General features: G+C 35.6%; 1 protein-coding gene across 3 annotated transcripts in view; it reads left to right on the top strand.

Moving 5' to 3' along the window:
* HMCN1 (hemicentin 1) overlaps positions 1 to 15,221 on the top strand; it is a 454,854-nt gene that overhangs the window by 274,785 nt on the left and 164,848 nt on the right. For all 3 annotated transcript variants that reach the window (XM_055367497.2, XM_055367502.2, XM_055367506.2), the window contains 6 exons: positions 4,091 to 4,369; positions 4,890 to 5,171; positions 5,895 to 6,003; positions 7,114 to 7,283; positions 8,471 to 8,625; positions 11,980 to 12,103. In XM_055367497.2, the coding sequence (XP_055223472.2) occupies positions 4,091 to 4,369; positions 4,890 to 5,171; positions 5,895 to 6,003; positions 7,114 to 7,283; positions 8,471 to 8,625; positions 11,980 to 12,103 (1,119 nt within the window). The remainder of the gene's footprint in view (positions 1 to 4,090; positions 4,370 to 4,889; positions 5,172 to 5,894; positions 6,004 to 7,113; positions 7,284 to 8,470; positions 8,626 to 11,979; positions 12,104 to 15,221) is intronic.

The following is a 15,221-nucleotide window of genomic DNA, read 5'->3' as shown; positions in this document are numbered from 1 at the left end:
GGAGTCTCGCTGTCACCCAGGCTGGAGTGCAGTGGAGTGATCTCAGCTCACTGCAACCTCCGCCTCTTGGGTTCAAGTGATTCTCCTGCCTCAGCTTCCCGAGTAGCTGGGGTTACAGGTGCCCACTACCATGCCCAGGTAATTTTTTGTATTTTTATTAGAGATGGCATTTCACTGTGTTAGCCAGGATGGTCTCGAACTCCTGACCTCGTGATCCACCCACCTCAGCCTGCCAAGTGCTGGGATTACAGGCATGAGCCATCGCGCCCAGCCTACTGGTGATTTTTAATGCGATTTTACCTATTTCGCCTTTGAAAATGTTTCTTCATACAGCTAAGTACTGCCTAGTACTGATATCATTTCACAGGCATATTATTTTAATTGTGCATATTCATTGCTTGGAAGGCATTACAGAATGTTGTTATATTATTCTCTTGATATTTGACTGCCAATTAATAAATTCTAGGTGAAGGTTAGGTGGAAAGCCCTCACTTTCAAAGATAACTAAATTTTGAATGTGAAAATTTTCTTTGCATTTGCCTCAAGGTGTGACACACTGCTAGAACTGTAATTTGAGCTCAGAAGATATATCCACTGCAAATTTGTGGAGGAATCTAGATCTCACTTTTTGCTTGAACTTTTGACAGCATGGAGAATGCATAAAGCTGCTTGACATTACTTGTGACTAAAACAACACAATGACTACCGTGGTATATAGTTTGCATATATGTACTTTTTTGGTCTGGTAATTTGGGGTTGGACTCATTTTGAAACACTATGAAGTTTACAGCAAAACTAATTTCCAAAAGCATTCAGTATTCAATAAGAGTGTTTAAGAATGATTCTTTTCATTCAGAAAGAAGTTCAGTCTCAGCCCTGAGCTCAAAAAAAGTGCAATGAAACTTCATCACCACTAACACATTGATCTGCTGTGTGGTAAGGCCAGTCAGGATATTCAGTTCGACTTCTGACAAAAAGTCATAGAACTGATGATGTTTAACTATATGAGAGCAAACAAAATACACCATTTAACACTACTGGTTCAATGACACCTGAATCTTTTACACAAAGTGCTTGCTGGCGAATAATACAATGAAAAAACATAGATTTTTTTAACACTTTACATTGTAATAAGCTTTGTAAACTTGTCTAAGCCTTTTTTTTTTTTTTTGCTTCAACGTATATTTTTACCAACATCAATTGTAACAAATCTTAAAAGATTCTGCTTCAGGTTATAATAAATTAGTGTTTTTTTCAAATTTTCTGAAAATATTGACTGTAGTTGTTTCACAGACGGCTCTAAGAGGCTAATCCTTCAGGTTTTTTTTGTTTTTTTTTTTTTTGTACTTTCATTGGTTCCTCAAATAAACAAGAACAGGTGAGCAGTGTCAGTAACATCTGTCAACTTGTCAAAAGTCAAGAATACTATTGAGGAAAAAGTTGTCTTAAAAAAAAATTGACTATTGATGTTGCTCCCAGTGTTCTCAACTCTTCAAGCAATTATTCTCACTGAAAGGCTAAGAATCCTTAACACATTTATTTTCTTTAGACCCGTTTCTTTTGCCTCTGAGATCATATCTGATTTAATTAAATCACCATTGGTAAATGGCTTTCCTTGGTTGGCTAACAAATGAGCCTCTCAGAAATTTAGTTTGGTTGTAGCCTTATTTTGGCTTTTTATTTTTGTGAAGAAATTTGCTATGATAAAACATTTAATTTTATGTTTTCTAATTTTTCAAACTGTTGATTTTTAAAAATCGGGAATATTGTGGTGGCTGCTTAGTCTAGTGTTTATTAGAACAGGTATAGTGTTACAAAATAAACACAGTATTTTGCTCTTTAATTTGATAACAAAATACTCCACACTGTGCTGTGTCTTTAAAAATTAGATATTTCACCATTTTTTTCTTGTTCTGACATGAGGAGTATTCACTGGTGATGAAATTAAATAAAATATCACAGTATGGTGATATGCATAGCATAAAAATGCTATCAAGTTGTAACTATGCCACCAAAATTTACAGTAAGCTGAACAGAGGTAGCAGCAATGAGAATACCATATTTGGTTTTTGCTTTAACTCTTTACTCTGCTACTGTTGAGTAAAAGCCTTAGACAATATATAAATGAATGAATGTGACTGTATCCCAACAAAACTCTATTGACACTAAAGTTTGAGTTTCATATAATTTTTACATGTCACAAAATGTTGTTATTTTGATTTTTGTCAACAATTAAGAAATGTAAAAGCCATTTTTAGCTTAGCATCTCCTGGCGGGCCACAGTTGATTGATGCTGATATTTATAGTAAGCCTCCTGAGAGAAAATTGATTGTATCATCGAATTCACCTCAAAGTATAGTAGATCTTGCCTTAAGTTATGTGTGAGAAAAATATGTGTACATAAATGTTTGTCAGTATGGACTAGTTCTAAGAATGATTACCAGAACATATTAAGGTACACCACTCAGCATCCAGATCTTGTTTTCTAATATCCTTTTCCATTAAAAGGGACCAGGCTCCTTGGAGAAATGGTTAAGTCTGGAGCTGGGGCAGGGAATACACAAGATGATGCTGGAGCATGTAGTAAGGCCGAAAGTAAGGAAGTGAGTGCAAACAATAGAACAAAACAAAATAAAATAATAAAATAAAATAGTGAGGGTATATTGAAGGGACTTGAGAGCCAATTGAAAGACCTCCCAATAGCCAAAACTGGATAAGTAATGTAGTACTGGATGTAACCCAAGGCATTTAAGTTTCTATGAGTCCATATTGATATAAATAAGTGATTGACTCAATAAATAAAATGAAAAGAAGAGACACATCTTCCATAGAGAAGAATTATAAATAAATTATGTAGGTAGTCCCCACTCATAGAAGTAGAACATAATTCCTTACTCCATTTCTATGGGCTGGAATAAGGACTGCCTTCAAAGGAAAGAGGAAGAAAAAGAGTAACTTTACAGTGGAGAAATATGGCAAACACTACCTTAGCCGGGTTACCAAAGGTGCATGCTATCAGCATAACTTAGCACAGGTCTCAGTGATAAGTCATGTTGATAGCATGTACGTTTGGTAGCATGTGATGAAAATAGCACTTCACCTGTATGGGCTCCCTCTCAAAATCCATAATCCTAGCTTAACCATGAGAAAAACATTCTATCAAATATTCTATTCTAAAACTTAAAAGTTTGTAAGATTATATTGATACTTATATAGATTATATTGATACTTAAAAGTTTATAAGATTATATATATATATATTTTATTATACTTTAAGTTCTAGGGTACATGTGCACATTGTGCAGATTAGTTACATATGTATACATGTGCCATGCTGGTTATTAGATTATATTGATACTCAAATTCATACACATGCCATTTGATTTTTTTAAAATTGTTGCAATGATAGCATGATCCTGGAATGACCATATTTAGAATTTGCAGCAGAGACTGAGTGACTTGAGTTGTTTTCCTAGCAGCACAGCCCTTATGTAGTGTGAGAGGCCAGACTTGTGGTTGCTGAATTGTAGGAGATATACATGTAGACAATTGGATGAGTAAAGTTGAGTGAATGGAGTCTTGGCAGTCCCCACCTACCCCCCAAAAAAGAAAAAAATAGCAAGAAGCAAAAATTGAAGACTCTGCAGCTATTATGAATAGCTGGTTCTGAAAGCACTTAGACCTTCAGTATTTCTTGGGGAGAGGGCATACAGTTGTACCACATGTGACATTTTTGCTCGCTTGGCCTGATTTGAAACTTGCTGTGTCTCCTTTGAGTGGGGTTTTATTTTTTTTTTGCTTTGTTGGTTAAACATAACTATCTTAGTTATTCTACTATGATCTTGAACCTAAATGACTCCCTGAAATGGAATCTGTGACTTTCTGTTTTTACTGAAATCTGAAACCCAAAAGGGGAATGATAAAGATGGTTTTGACAATAGAGGAAACTCATTATCAGGAGATAAACCACAGACTTCCTAATTGTCTTTAATTTACTTTAAATGCATTGTTTAAACATCTATAGCATTTAAGATTTTGATGAAGATGCTGAAACTTAAATGACTTGTTTTTGTTCTGAAATCCTTTGTAGTTCCACCTAGTATTAAAGGAGGAAATGTCACCACAGACATATCAGTATTGATCAACAGCCTTATTAAACTGGAATGTGAAACAAGGGGACTTCCAATGCCTGCCATTACTTGGTATAAGGACGGGCAGCCAATCATGTCCAGCTCACAAGCACTTTATATTGATAAAGGACAATATCTTCATATTCCTCGAGCACAGGTCTCTGATTCAGCAACATATGTGTGTCATGTAGCTAATGTTGCTGGAACTGCTGAAAAATCATTCCATGTGGATGTCTATGGTAAGGAACAACATATGTTTTAATTATATACCTTTCTACCTATGCTTTCTAATAGGCAAATATCAAATTTATTCACTAATAATCCTTGGTGGGTTTGTCTTTTTCAATATGCATGGATAGGAATTGGAAGAATTTGTTCCATGATTTGGAAAAATATTTTTAAAACCTAAGGTTAGCAAGAAGGTGTCCATTCATTCAACTAACCTTTGTCATGGCACTTGGAGCATCTAGACAATTTGGCTATTACTGAAAAGGCAAAGTAGTTGTTGGGACAAAAATCATTCTCTGCTATTTGTCCTTTATAAGCCAGAAAGTCCAGAGTTTCCAGAATAATTAGGACAGTTACAGATTAGCTGAACCAAGAAATTCTTTCCTCAATAGCTTAGAGGGAGACAGGCATATAGGTAGATTTTAATGGTCAAACTTTATGAGAAAAAACAAAAACTCTTCTTTATTTCATTAGAATGTATTTTGTGACCACACAAATAATTGCCTGAAATATTGCTATGTTTCTCCCTAGTTCCTCCAATGATTGAAGGCAACTTGGCCACGCCTTTGAATAAGCAAGTAGTTATTGCTCATTCTCTGACACTGGAGTGCAAAGCTGCTGGAAACCCTTCTCCCATTCTCACCTGGTTGAAAGATGGTGTACCTGTGAAAGCTAATGACAATATCCGCATAGAAGCTGGTGGGAAGAAACTCGAAATCATGAGTGCCCAAGAAATTGATCGAGGACAGTACATATGCGTGGCTACCAGTGTGGCAGGAGAAAAGGAAATCAAATATGAAGTTGATGTCTTGGGTAAATAAGGATGCCACTGCCTGGGTTCTCAGATTCATAGCAAAACCTGATTAGTTTGTTAAATACTTTTTTGTTCATGCAATAATAAAACAATCTAAAAGAAGGTATAGTCCTCTGTGCAACTGTGGATTGCACATTACCAAGGGGTGGATTTGTCACCAGAGTCTCAGGTTCTAGAATCTTACATAAATCTTCCACTGATTTTGATAAGTATACTTGATATTTGCAAGTGCATAGATACATTTTTACGTCTATGACAATGTCTAATCGCAATGAGCAACAACATGGTCTTTTGTCATAAGCATTGTGCCAGATAACAGGAAACTCAGTCTCTGAGCCTTGGAAAGTCATCTTACCTTGAAACTCAGTATCTTTATCTATAAATTGAAGGCTTTTGAATAGATGCCCAATTTTGGGGGTTTCTTTCTCTTGTGCTTATGAAAATAAACAATATAAAATATGAATCAACTTTATATTCACCTGGCATCAGTGGCACCATAGTACTAGATGGAGGAATAGGTATGATATGTTAAAAGTACGTTTATTGATCCTGACAAGGGTTTATTGTAAAATGTATTTACAATGCATTTCAAGTCCCCTTCATGTATCAAACCACTATGATACCTATCAATCTTCTGAACCGCTATGTATTATTGCTTCATATGATGGTGTGTTTTTTGTTGTATACATTTCTTTGCATGTTACATTCCTGTTGTTTTCTAGTGCCACCAGCTATAGAAGGAGGAGATGAAACATCTTACTTCATTGTGATGGTTAATAACTTACTGGAGCTAGATTGTCATGTGACAGGCTCTCCCCCACCAACTATCATGTAAGGGTTTTGGTATGTCTTCTAAATACCTCCTGCTTTTTGTTTTGAGTGTTTTAGAGCTATCTTGAAAGCTGTTCTGTATCATTTAAAAGGATTGTATGAAATTGTATTCTTTATATTCCTCTTTTAAAAGACATGCTGTATATACAAGGCAACGTCTACTTGATAGTCCAAAGGCACCTAAATTTGCTCAATTAGAGGAATTCCATTGTATGGACTTAGAAATTACATATTTTGAGGAATTCCATTGTATGGTATAGAAATTACATATTTAATTCACAGAGACAGTCTATTAAGCAGCATTGTCAGACTTTCCTGAGGTACTGAAATGTTTAACAGACTACTAAATAAAAAGGAGTATACCAGACATAGTAGGTAAATAGAGAAAGTTAACATGAGTATGTGTTTACCAATTTTTTTCTTCTTCTTTAATTTTCAAAGCATGTATTGAATATTTAGCTTTTGTTTCCAAGTCACTATGGGATATGCAGAGGAAGAGTTAGTCAGTGAAGGAAATGAGATAGGTTCACACATGATTATAAAACTAACTGGAATGTGAAATTCAGAAATGTAAAAATATAATGCTATATGATTTCAAAGTTTTGTCTATAGTTGTTTTAAGATTGTGTATGTTTTGCTGGTTATTATTTAAACATTGAAGACAGTAATATTTAGGAGCACTTGTCTCTTTTCTAATTAATTTTTCTAATTTTAAATTTTTTTGATACATAGTGGGTGTATATATTTATGGGTTACATGAGATATTTTTATTCAGGTATGCATGCGTAATAATCATGTCATGGTAAATGGGATATCCATCACCTCAAGCATTTATCCTTTGTATTACAAACAATCCAATACTTCTCCCTTTTTTGTAGCCTAAAATTAGTAGAAGAATAAAGAACTCAACCCATAATTATTGGGTTCCAACAATATGCCAGCTCTGCGTTAGGCTGGGTTTCCTTTTTGCTTCTCTTTTTCATTTACAATTTATTTTACAGAGTAAGCAACTAGGAAATTGGACAAATATACAATTGAAACTTTATATATCTTCTAGGATATGATTTACTTAAAATATTTATCCAGACTTCCTTTTGCCTTTTTCTATAGGTGGCTGAAGGATGGCCAGTTAATTGATGAAAGGGATGGATTCAAGATTTTATTAAATGGACGCAAACTGGTTGTTGCTCAGGCTCAAGTGTCAGACACAGGCCTTTATCGGTGCATGGCAGCAAATACTGCTGGAGACCACAAGAAGGAATTTGAAGTGACTGTTCATGGTATGCTGAAGAAGGGACAGGAACTTTGCATCTTAAATTAATTTATGCATTGTTTTATTATCTAACTCAGATTGTAGCTCAATAATGTGAATAAATCCTGAGTTGTGGAAGGTAGTGTAAAGGATGTGAATTTCAGTTGTATGCCAGAATTTTTAGTTACTTTATTGACCCAGAGACTCAACCAAGATGTATCATGTAAATACATGTAGACAGTAGCCAAAATAACTCTGGGAAATAAATAAATAAATAAGTGTAGACAGAATTTAAACGTTAGGAAGTGTGTTCTACATAGAATGCCAAGGTCTGAGGAATTAGACCAAATAAGATAGAAGAGGCATGGAGCAAGTTCCAAGTAAAGGGGTTATGTAAGCGTTTAAGGGTTTAGCCAAAACAAGAGGGATGGTGAATACAGTAGTTTCCAGAAATGGTGGCTAAAGATGTAATTGAAGGATCTGAGGGACATAAGTACATTCACAAAACTGGCACATTAGGATTATAACCATTACTCTAACAACAGAAGCAACCCTCTGCCAGGGTATTATATGTCTCACTTGCTGGCAGAACTTGGGAAGGGAGGACTGGAACGAGAAACTGGAGAGCCACTTGGAAACCACAAGGAGTATCTATGAATGTCAACTTTATTCTCCCTCTGTCTCTGCAGACTGCTGTTTTCTTGATTTTTAGTCCCATGTCCTCTGATGGAATATAGATAACCCTGTTTTTCAGTCTCAGTCACAATTCCTGAGGGAGGAAATCTGGCAGGCCCAGTTTAAATAAAGTTACCACTCCACATTCAATCAGCCTTGCAGGGGGCAGAGTCATGCAGTATAAATATGGCTAGAAATCCACCTTGACTTAATGAAGTAGTTCTAGAGAAAGGGAGGGTCATTATAGATTAGTAAAACACACCAAAAGATATAAGCCAAATATACATGTGGATTACGGTAGCCATAAATACAATTTACTTATTCTTTGGAGATTTAAAAATCCATAGTTAAGAAGTAACTAATCTATAAACTTTCTAAAAAATTATAAATTAAATGCACATGATGAAAGTATTTCATTGTTAAAATAGGGATTTGCTTTTTTTTTTCTAAATTTTAAGGTTTCAGGTTCTTGCATACGTATTTTTAAGTTCGACCCCACTGATTATGGTTTCATTCCCTCTCCCCCTTCCTTAAATATAGTTCCTCCAACAATCAAGTCCTCAGGCCTTTCTGAGAGAGTTGTGGTAAAATACAAGCCTGTCGCCTTGCAGTGCATAGCCAATGGGATTCCAAATCCTTCCATTACATGGTTAAAAGATGACCAGCCTGTGAACACTGCCCAAGGAAACCTTAAAGTAAGTGTAAACATTACTCAGCCTAAACTGGGAAAGCTACATATATCTTCCTGGAAATATCAAATTATTCTTTCTTAACTGTAGATTTTCCTGTTGGACAGATTTTGCAGAAAATTTATTAAAAATAATATGCATTTTTCTTAGAGTTTTTAAGAATTTAACAATATTTTGATTTGAAGAATGGAATTAAAGACTAACTTTAACAATGATACTGATTTGAAGATAGTGATCATTATTTATATTATTTTGATTTATGCCTGATTTAGCTGTTAAAAAACTGGTGTCTCACAGATGAATGATGTTCATCAGTAATAAGCCAAAAATGTTCACCATTGAGTAAAATTAAGATAAAGTCATATTTACATAAATGTAGGTAACATAAGTCTTGAAAAATATTTTTAAGAATTAGTTTATAAGCTTCAAGAGGGCAAAGACTCAATTTAAAAAAAATTGAAAAGTCACTTTTTTATCCTTCATAGTGAGTATATTCCCTGGCATATAACTGTATCTCAGTACATAGTTGTTAAATTAGTAGATTGATGATAGATAGATAGATAGATAGATAGATAGATAGATAGATAGATAGATGATAGATTTCAGATCTGGATAATCTAAAGGATACATTTGAAATCAGAATTAATAGATTTTGCTAATAGGATCAAGTTAATTGACTAATGTGGGCTTGAATTTTACTTGTGAGTTCCCTAATGAGAGATACGTTACGTTCCTTTTTTAGTAGACGTGGTGGATATCTGTTAATTTTTAATTCCTATTCCAAATCCAATGGAAATAATCTCACATCTTTGTGCAAGTGAAAGATTCAGTTTTTAGCCTTCAGCCATAGTGAAGGTAAACAATTATTTACCTGGGAGACAGATATTTATTATATTATCATACAAAAGTAGGATTGCAAGCCGCAATGAATGATGCTGAGAGAAAACCTAGAGGTGTAAGAACATATAATGAGAAAAGCAAAGCCTTCTAGAATGAGGAAAATTTATGGGAAAAGCCCTGATTAGAGTTCGGAAGACTCCATAGAAGTTAAATGGGTGAATTAATGGAAGAGAACAGAGTAGAGTGGTTCAAGAATATGTGCATGGGCAAATAAAGCAAAGGTGATCATGGCACCTCTTGAGAACCAGAAAGCCAGCCAGTGGGCTGAGGAAGAGACCAAGGGAGAGGTAGTATTAAAGACTGGAGACTAGATAGGAGGCACTTAAGTAAGGTTGATGATTTTATTTTTACTTTAAGGTAATGAGAGACCTTTGAAGAGTTTTAAGAGAGGAGTAACCTGAGCAGGTTTGCATTTTAAGTAGTCATCCAGACCCATTCCAGAGAATAAATTGGAGGAGCCAATAATAGATATGTAGAAACCAATTAGAACCTAGTTACATTTGTCTAGGAGAGAGAAAAGATAGAAATTTAGACTCATATGTTGGCCATGCAGATGAGGATACTTGGATAGATTGGTGAGGTATTTATTAGTTAAATCACTGGGGGTTGAGGAAAGACTCTTTATGAAAAGTGAAGGAGAGGGATGTGGCAAGGAAGACTCCTAGGATTCCAACGTACACAACTGCATGGCTAGTGTTGCCATACAGTGAGATAAGAGACTGGAGAGGGACAAGTTTGAGGTGAGAAAACTGATTTGAGTTTTAGATTTTGGGGGGTTAAGGTGACTATGAGATCAACTAGTGGAGATGTCAGTAGATCATTGAGTATATGGTCTTGGAGCTCAAAGGAGAGTTCTGGCTGGACATATTGGCACATCAACAATATTTGAAACCATGGGCATGGATGAGTTAATCCAAGGAGAGAGTAAAGGGTAAGATGAAAAAGAAGAGAAGACTGACCTAGTTCGATCTTTAAAAATTATGGCATTTAAAGACCATGTAATATAATAGTCCAGACATGAATATAAATGTATGAATGTGTTGCTTAACATGTTTATAACAGTATGAATGGAGAATAGGTTAAGTGGGAGTTTACATGGGAGAGTTTGGAGAGATCATTTGGGGTCAGAATGTGGTGAGCCTGGAGGGCTGTGCTGAGTTCAGATTTCATTCTGGGAAAGGTGGAGAGCCATGAATGAAATTTGATGGGAAATTGGTTAAAGGATCAAATTTGAATTTTAAACAAATTATTCTGGCAACAATATGCAAGATAGATTAACAGCTGGGGAGGTTGGAGACACTGGAACATCAGTTAAGAAGCTATTATAATCCCACAGTGGCTGTGGAAATGGAAAACAGGGGATCTGAGAAACATATAGTGGCATAATTAATAGGATTCAAAGTAGGTTCCAAAACCTAGATGACTGGAAAAATAGTGGGTGCCATTAAACAAGACTGGGAACATGCAATCAGAAGTAGACTTTAGAAATACAAGGGAAAATATATGAGCTTAATTTTGTGCGAGTGAATTTGATGTTAAATTTGATGTACTACCTGTCCAGCAGATTGCTGGAAGGACATATGTAGAGCTCAGGAGAGAAAGTGAGGCTATCGTGTAAATTTAGGATGCATTAGAGTTTTTCATTGATGCCATGAGATTGGATAAAAACTATCAGACAGCTATGTTCCTTGGGTGTGGAACAGGAAGAGGAAGCAGATTCTGAAAAGTAATCTCCTAAGAAAGTCAGAGAATTAGAACTGAGGGAATGCTTATCTTTAACACCCAGAAAGTAGAGAGTTTCAAGGAGTTGGTAGTCAACCACACCAAATGCTACAGATGGTAGAGGAGAGTATGAGCTTACTACCTAGGCTGGTGGATATGGATATTGTGACTGGAAGTTACTAGTAACCTCCGAATAGTATGTTTCAAAGAATAACCTCTGAATCACCAGTTTCAAAATGGCAGAGGCCAGTTGCAGTAGGTTTAAGAGGGAAATTGTGAAAAATAGGAAGAAATTTATCTGCATTCTCATAATTCATATTTTATAATTTTATTGTTTTTCTGGTTCCCATGATCATTTAATAAAAAGTCATTGTTTTAAAACTATAAATTTTTATATAAATGTGGCCAGGTTTTTTTTCAAATAGCTTAAATTTTCATCACGTACTTCATAGTTCAGTGCTAAAGTCTTTTATTCAGTATGACTATACCAGTAAGCTGGCCTTATGTTATTTTATTTTGTGTTTTCCAATGAATAAGAAAAGGCTTTTCAATCAAACTAGTCTATTGTCTTGTGCATGATGATGTGAACTCGCTCTAGTCTATCAAGGGTTTATTAAGATATTGGCATGAAAATATTGTTAGATATTATAAATTTAAATGAATTTTTCTGTCTCAGTGAATATTTTCAAATCCAAGTATAAAATACAAAAATCTTCTGTGCGTTCTGCTCCCAATTAGATACAGTCTTCTGGTCGACTTCTACAAATTGCCAAAACCCTGTTGGAAGATGCTGGCAGATACACATGTGTGGCTACCAATGCAGCTGGAGAAACACAACAGCACATTCAACTGCATGTTCATGGTAATGTAATTTCTACATCTTAACAAAAGAATATTTGTATCACTTTTTAAAAACATAGTGGGCTCATTTTTATTGAATTACACTATAAAAGAAACAGGTGTTTATTTTATTAGTCTGTATAAAAAAAACCTAGGGTTTTTTTTTTTTTTTTTTACATTATTGTAATTATCATTGCTCGTGTTAGGATCTTCTGTTTTCAGGTTGTCAAACAGGACATACTGGAGCTCATAATTAAATACACCATCCTATGTTTTAAGTTAACTGTATTCTGTTAACTTATAGCTTTCTACAGATAACTTTTGTTAAAAAGACAGAAGTTGACAGCATTGTTTCTTAATCTTGTCTGCGATTTTCTTGCCTGCCTATAAGAAGGATTTCGTGAGTAGAAGCCATCTTTGGCTCAGGATTTTCTCCAATGTGCTGTAATAAAAAGTCTGGGTGGCCACAGAGCACCTCAATAAAATCATAGCTTCACAGTAAACTTGAAAGACTACATAACCTTGAATATACCACTTCAGATCTCTAGAGGCTCATCAGAAAAGGCCAGTAATTAGAGGGTTGGACTTTCCTAATTTAGCCAGAATATTTGCAGAAAACTGTTCAAGATTTTCACGTACACGTTATTCATTTTCTCTAATTCACATGATTTCTTGTTCAGCCTTTTATTAATTTATTCATTCATATATTCACTTCACATTTACCAAGCAATTAAACCTAGAATAATGTCGTAGCACCTAGCTTAATTCCAGGTATATAGTAGGCAGTCAAAAATATTTAACAAATAAAAGAGTAAATAGTAGGTGAATGAAAAAGTTTTCATTGGATATTAAATTCTTCTAATTTGCTTCTTCGTACATTTTCTTCCATTTGAATAAACCGGTTAAAAAGATTCAAATCATCAGTTTCCTAAATGTTTCCAATATATCAATTTATTCTTCTCCCAGTCCCTGAAATATGAACACCTAACTTAGGGATGTCTACATACATACCATAACATACATAAACCATGTGGGTCTTTATTCTTTCACGGGATCGTTAGTTGGGAGACGAATATCTGAATGTAACCATTTTGCAATTGGCTGACAATGCTAGTGGGGTTAGGGGACAGGCTGACCCTGCTCTACTGTAAGGTGCCTTGCATTTGCCTCGTTCCCCATAAGGCCTTTATCTCTTCCTAGTGCTCTTTTACAGCTGTCTCCAGCATCTGCTCAGACTTACACTTCCATCTAAGAGTATGCTGGGGGGGATTCTCTCTTCTTTCTTATTTCCCTATTCTGAGGCTCCTTCTCTTCTCCTTCTGCAAGCTGTTTGCCTTCCCTCTCCCATCAAGTTCAGTTCTTGTCTGGTCTCTGTTACTGGCTAAGAGGAAACACTGAAGTGGGATACAATGGCATGATACAATCATCTTAGGCGCTTAGGAGTCAGGCCAACTTTGGTTTAAATTCTGTGCTAAACATGATGTATGTTACCTTGAGTAAACTACTTAATTTCTATGAGTATCTGACTTCCATAGTGATTTTGGGGTTTAGAGATAATAGGTATAAAACATCTCCCACTTCATAGACACTAAATAAATGGTAGCAGCTAACTTTGCTAACTTCTACTTCCTGAGGTGTTTTTAAAAAGAAGGATGTTTTGTTCTCTAGACTATTTTAAAAATACTTAAATGAATGCTCTATAACAGCAGCCCCCAACCTTTTTGGCACCAGGGACCAGTTTCTTGGAAGACAATTTTCCCACAGACTAGGGAGAGGGATGGTTTCAGGATTATTCAAGTCCATGACATTTATTGTGCACTTTATTTCTATTATTATTACATTGTAATATATAATGATATAATTATACAACTCACCATAATGTAGAATCAGTGGAAGCCCTGAGCTTGTTTTTCTGCAACTAGACAGTCCCATCTGGGGGTAATGGGAAACAGTGACAGATCATCAGGCATTATATTCTCGTAATGAACATGCAACCCAGATCCCTTGCATGCACAGTTCACAATAGGGTTCATACCCCTAGGAGAATCTACTGCTGCTGCTGATCTGATAGGAGGCAGCGCTCAGGTGGTAATGCTTGCTCTCCTGCCACTCACCTCCTGCTGTGTGGCCCAGTTCCTAACCCGCCATCAACTGGTATCAGTCTGTGGCCCAGGGCTGGGGACCCCTGCTGCATAATAAAGAATAGAGTGTATGTCTCCAGTCCTGGAAGTATCTGCCTAGAACAGATGCTCTAAAATTTCAGTATTCTTAAAAGACATGTGAGTTACATATTAAATATGCAGCTTCCTGGGCCTAGTCCCAGATCTCCTGAAACAGCACCTCTAATGTAGGTAGTCTGTGAGCCCGTGCTTGGAAAAACATTGGCCTAGATACTAAAGACTGGCCTAAAGACTTGCCAGTGTAGTCAAGACTGACTGAAAACCAGAGTCTGTGAGAGAAATCAAGTATCCCATCAAATAAAGAGCAACAACAGAAGAGAAAAAGCATAATTGATACCTAAGAAGGTATCAAGTCTCTAAACTTGAATATTATAACAAAATGTTGGTTGACAGGAGATGCAATTAGGGTGCACCTCTACATGGAAAATCATCAAAGAGAAGGGGGCAGACTGGTAAACATATGGGTTAATGTGAAATGAAAGAGAAGCAGAAGGTTAGTCATTTTAAGAGCTTATTAAAAATTGCTTAATCAGAGGGAGAATATAAAACTATCTTCCTGATACAAATCACAGGATAAAAGTAAGGTGTAGTAGTAGGTTAAAACATTTCAACTAATATGATCATGACTTGTGTACATAACAGTTCATCTTCCTGAAGGGAGAATAAATGATGAAGTGCACTTCTAATCTGATACTAATTGTGATCAGCCTGGAAGAAGCAGTTGGCTGAGTGCATGTGATGGGAATCTAGAAATCTACACAGAAAACTGGCATTTCACTTTGACATTCATGACAATAACATCACATTGGACACATAAGGCTCCAAACCTGACTCTGTCCTCTTCAATACTTGCATTTATAACTTTACTGATAATTGGAGATGTTAAAAAATGTAGGAATTTCTAAGAGACTGGTTGATGATAGACTTCAAAAATACCTCAGTGGTTAAAATGACAAGTTA

This window comes from Gorilla gorilla, chromosome 1 (genome assembly GCF_029281585.2).
Source record: "Gorilla gorilla gorilla isolate KB3781 chromosome 1, NHGRI_mGorGor1-v2.1_pri, whole genome shotgun sequence".
Classification (NCBI taxonomy): Eukaryota; Metazoa; Chordata; class Mammalia; order Primates; family Hominidae; genus Gorilla; species Gorilla gorilla.
Note: the sequence above shows the minus strand (reverse complement) of the source record. Positions and strands in the feature narration are given on the sequence as shown.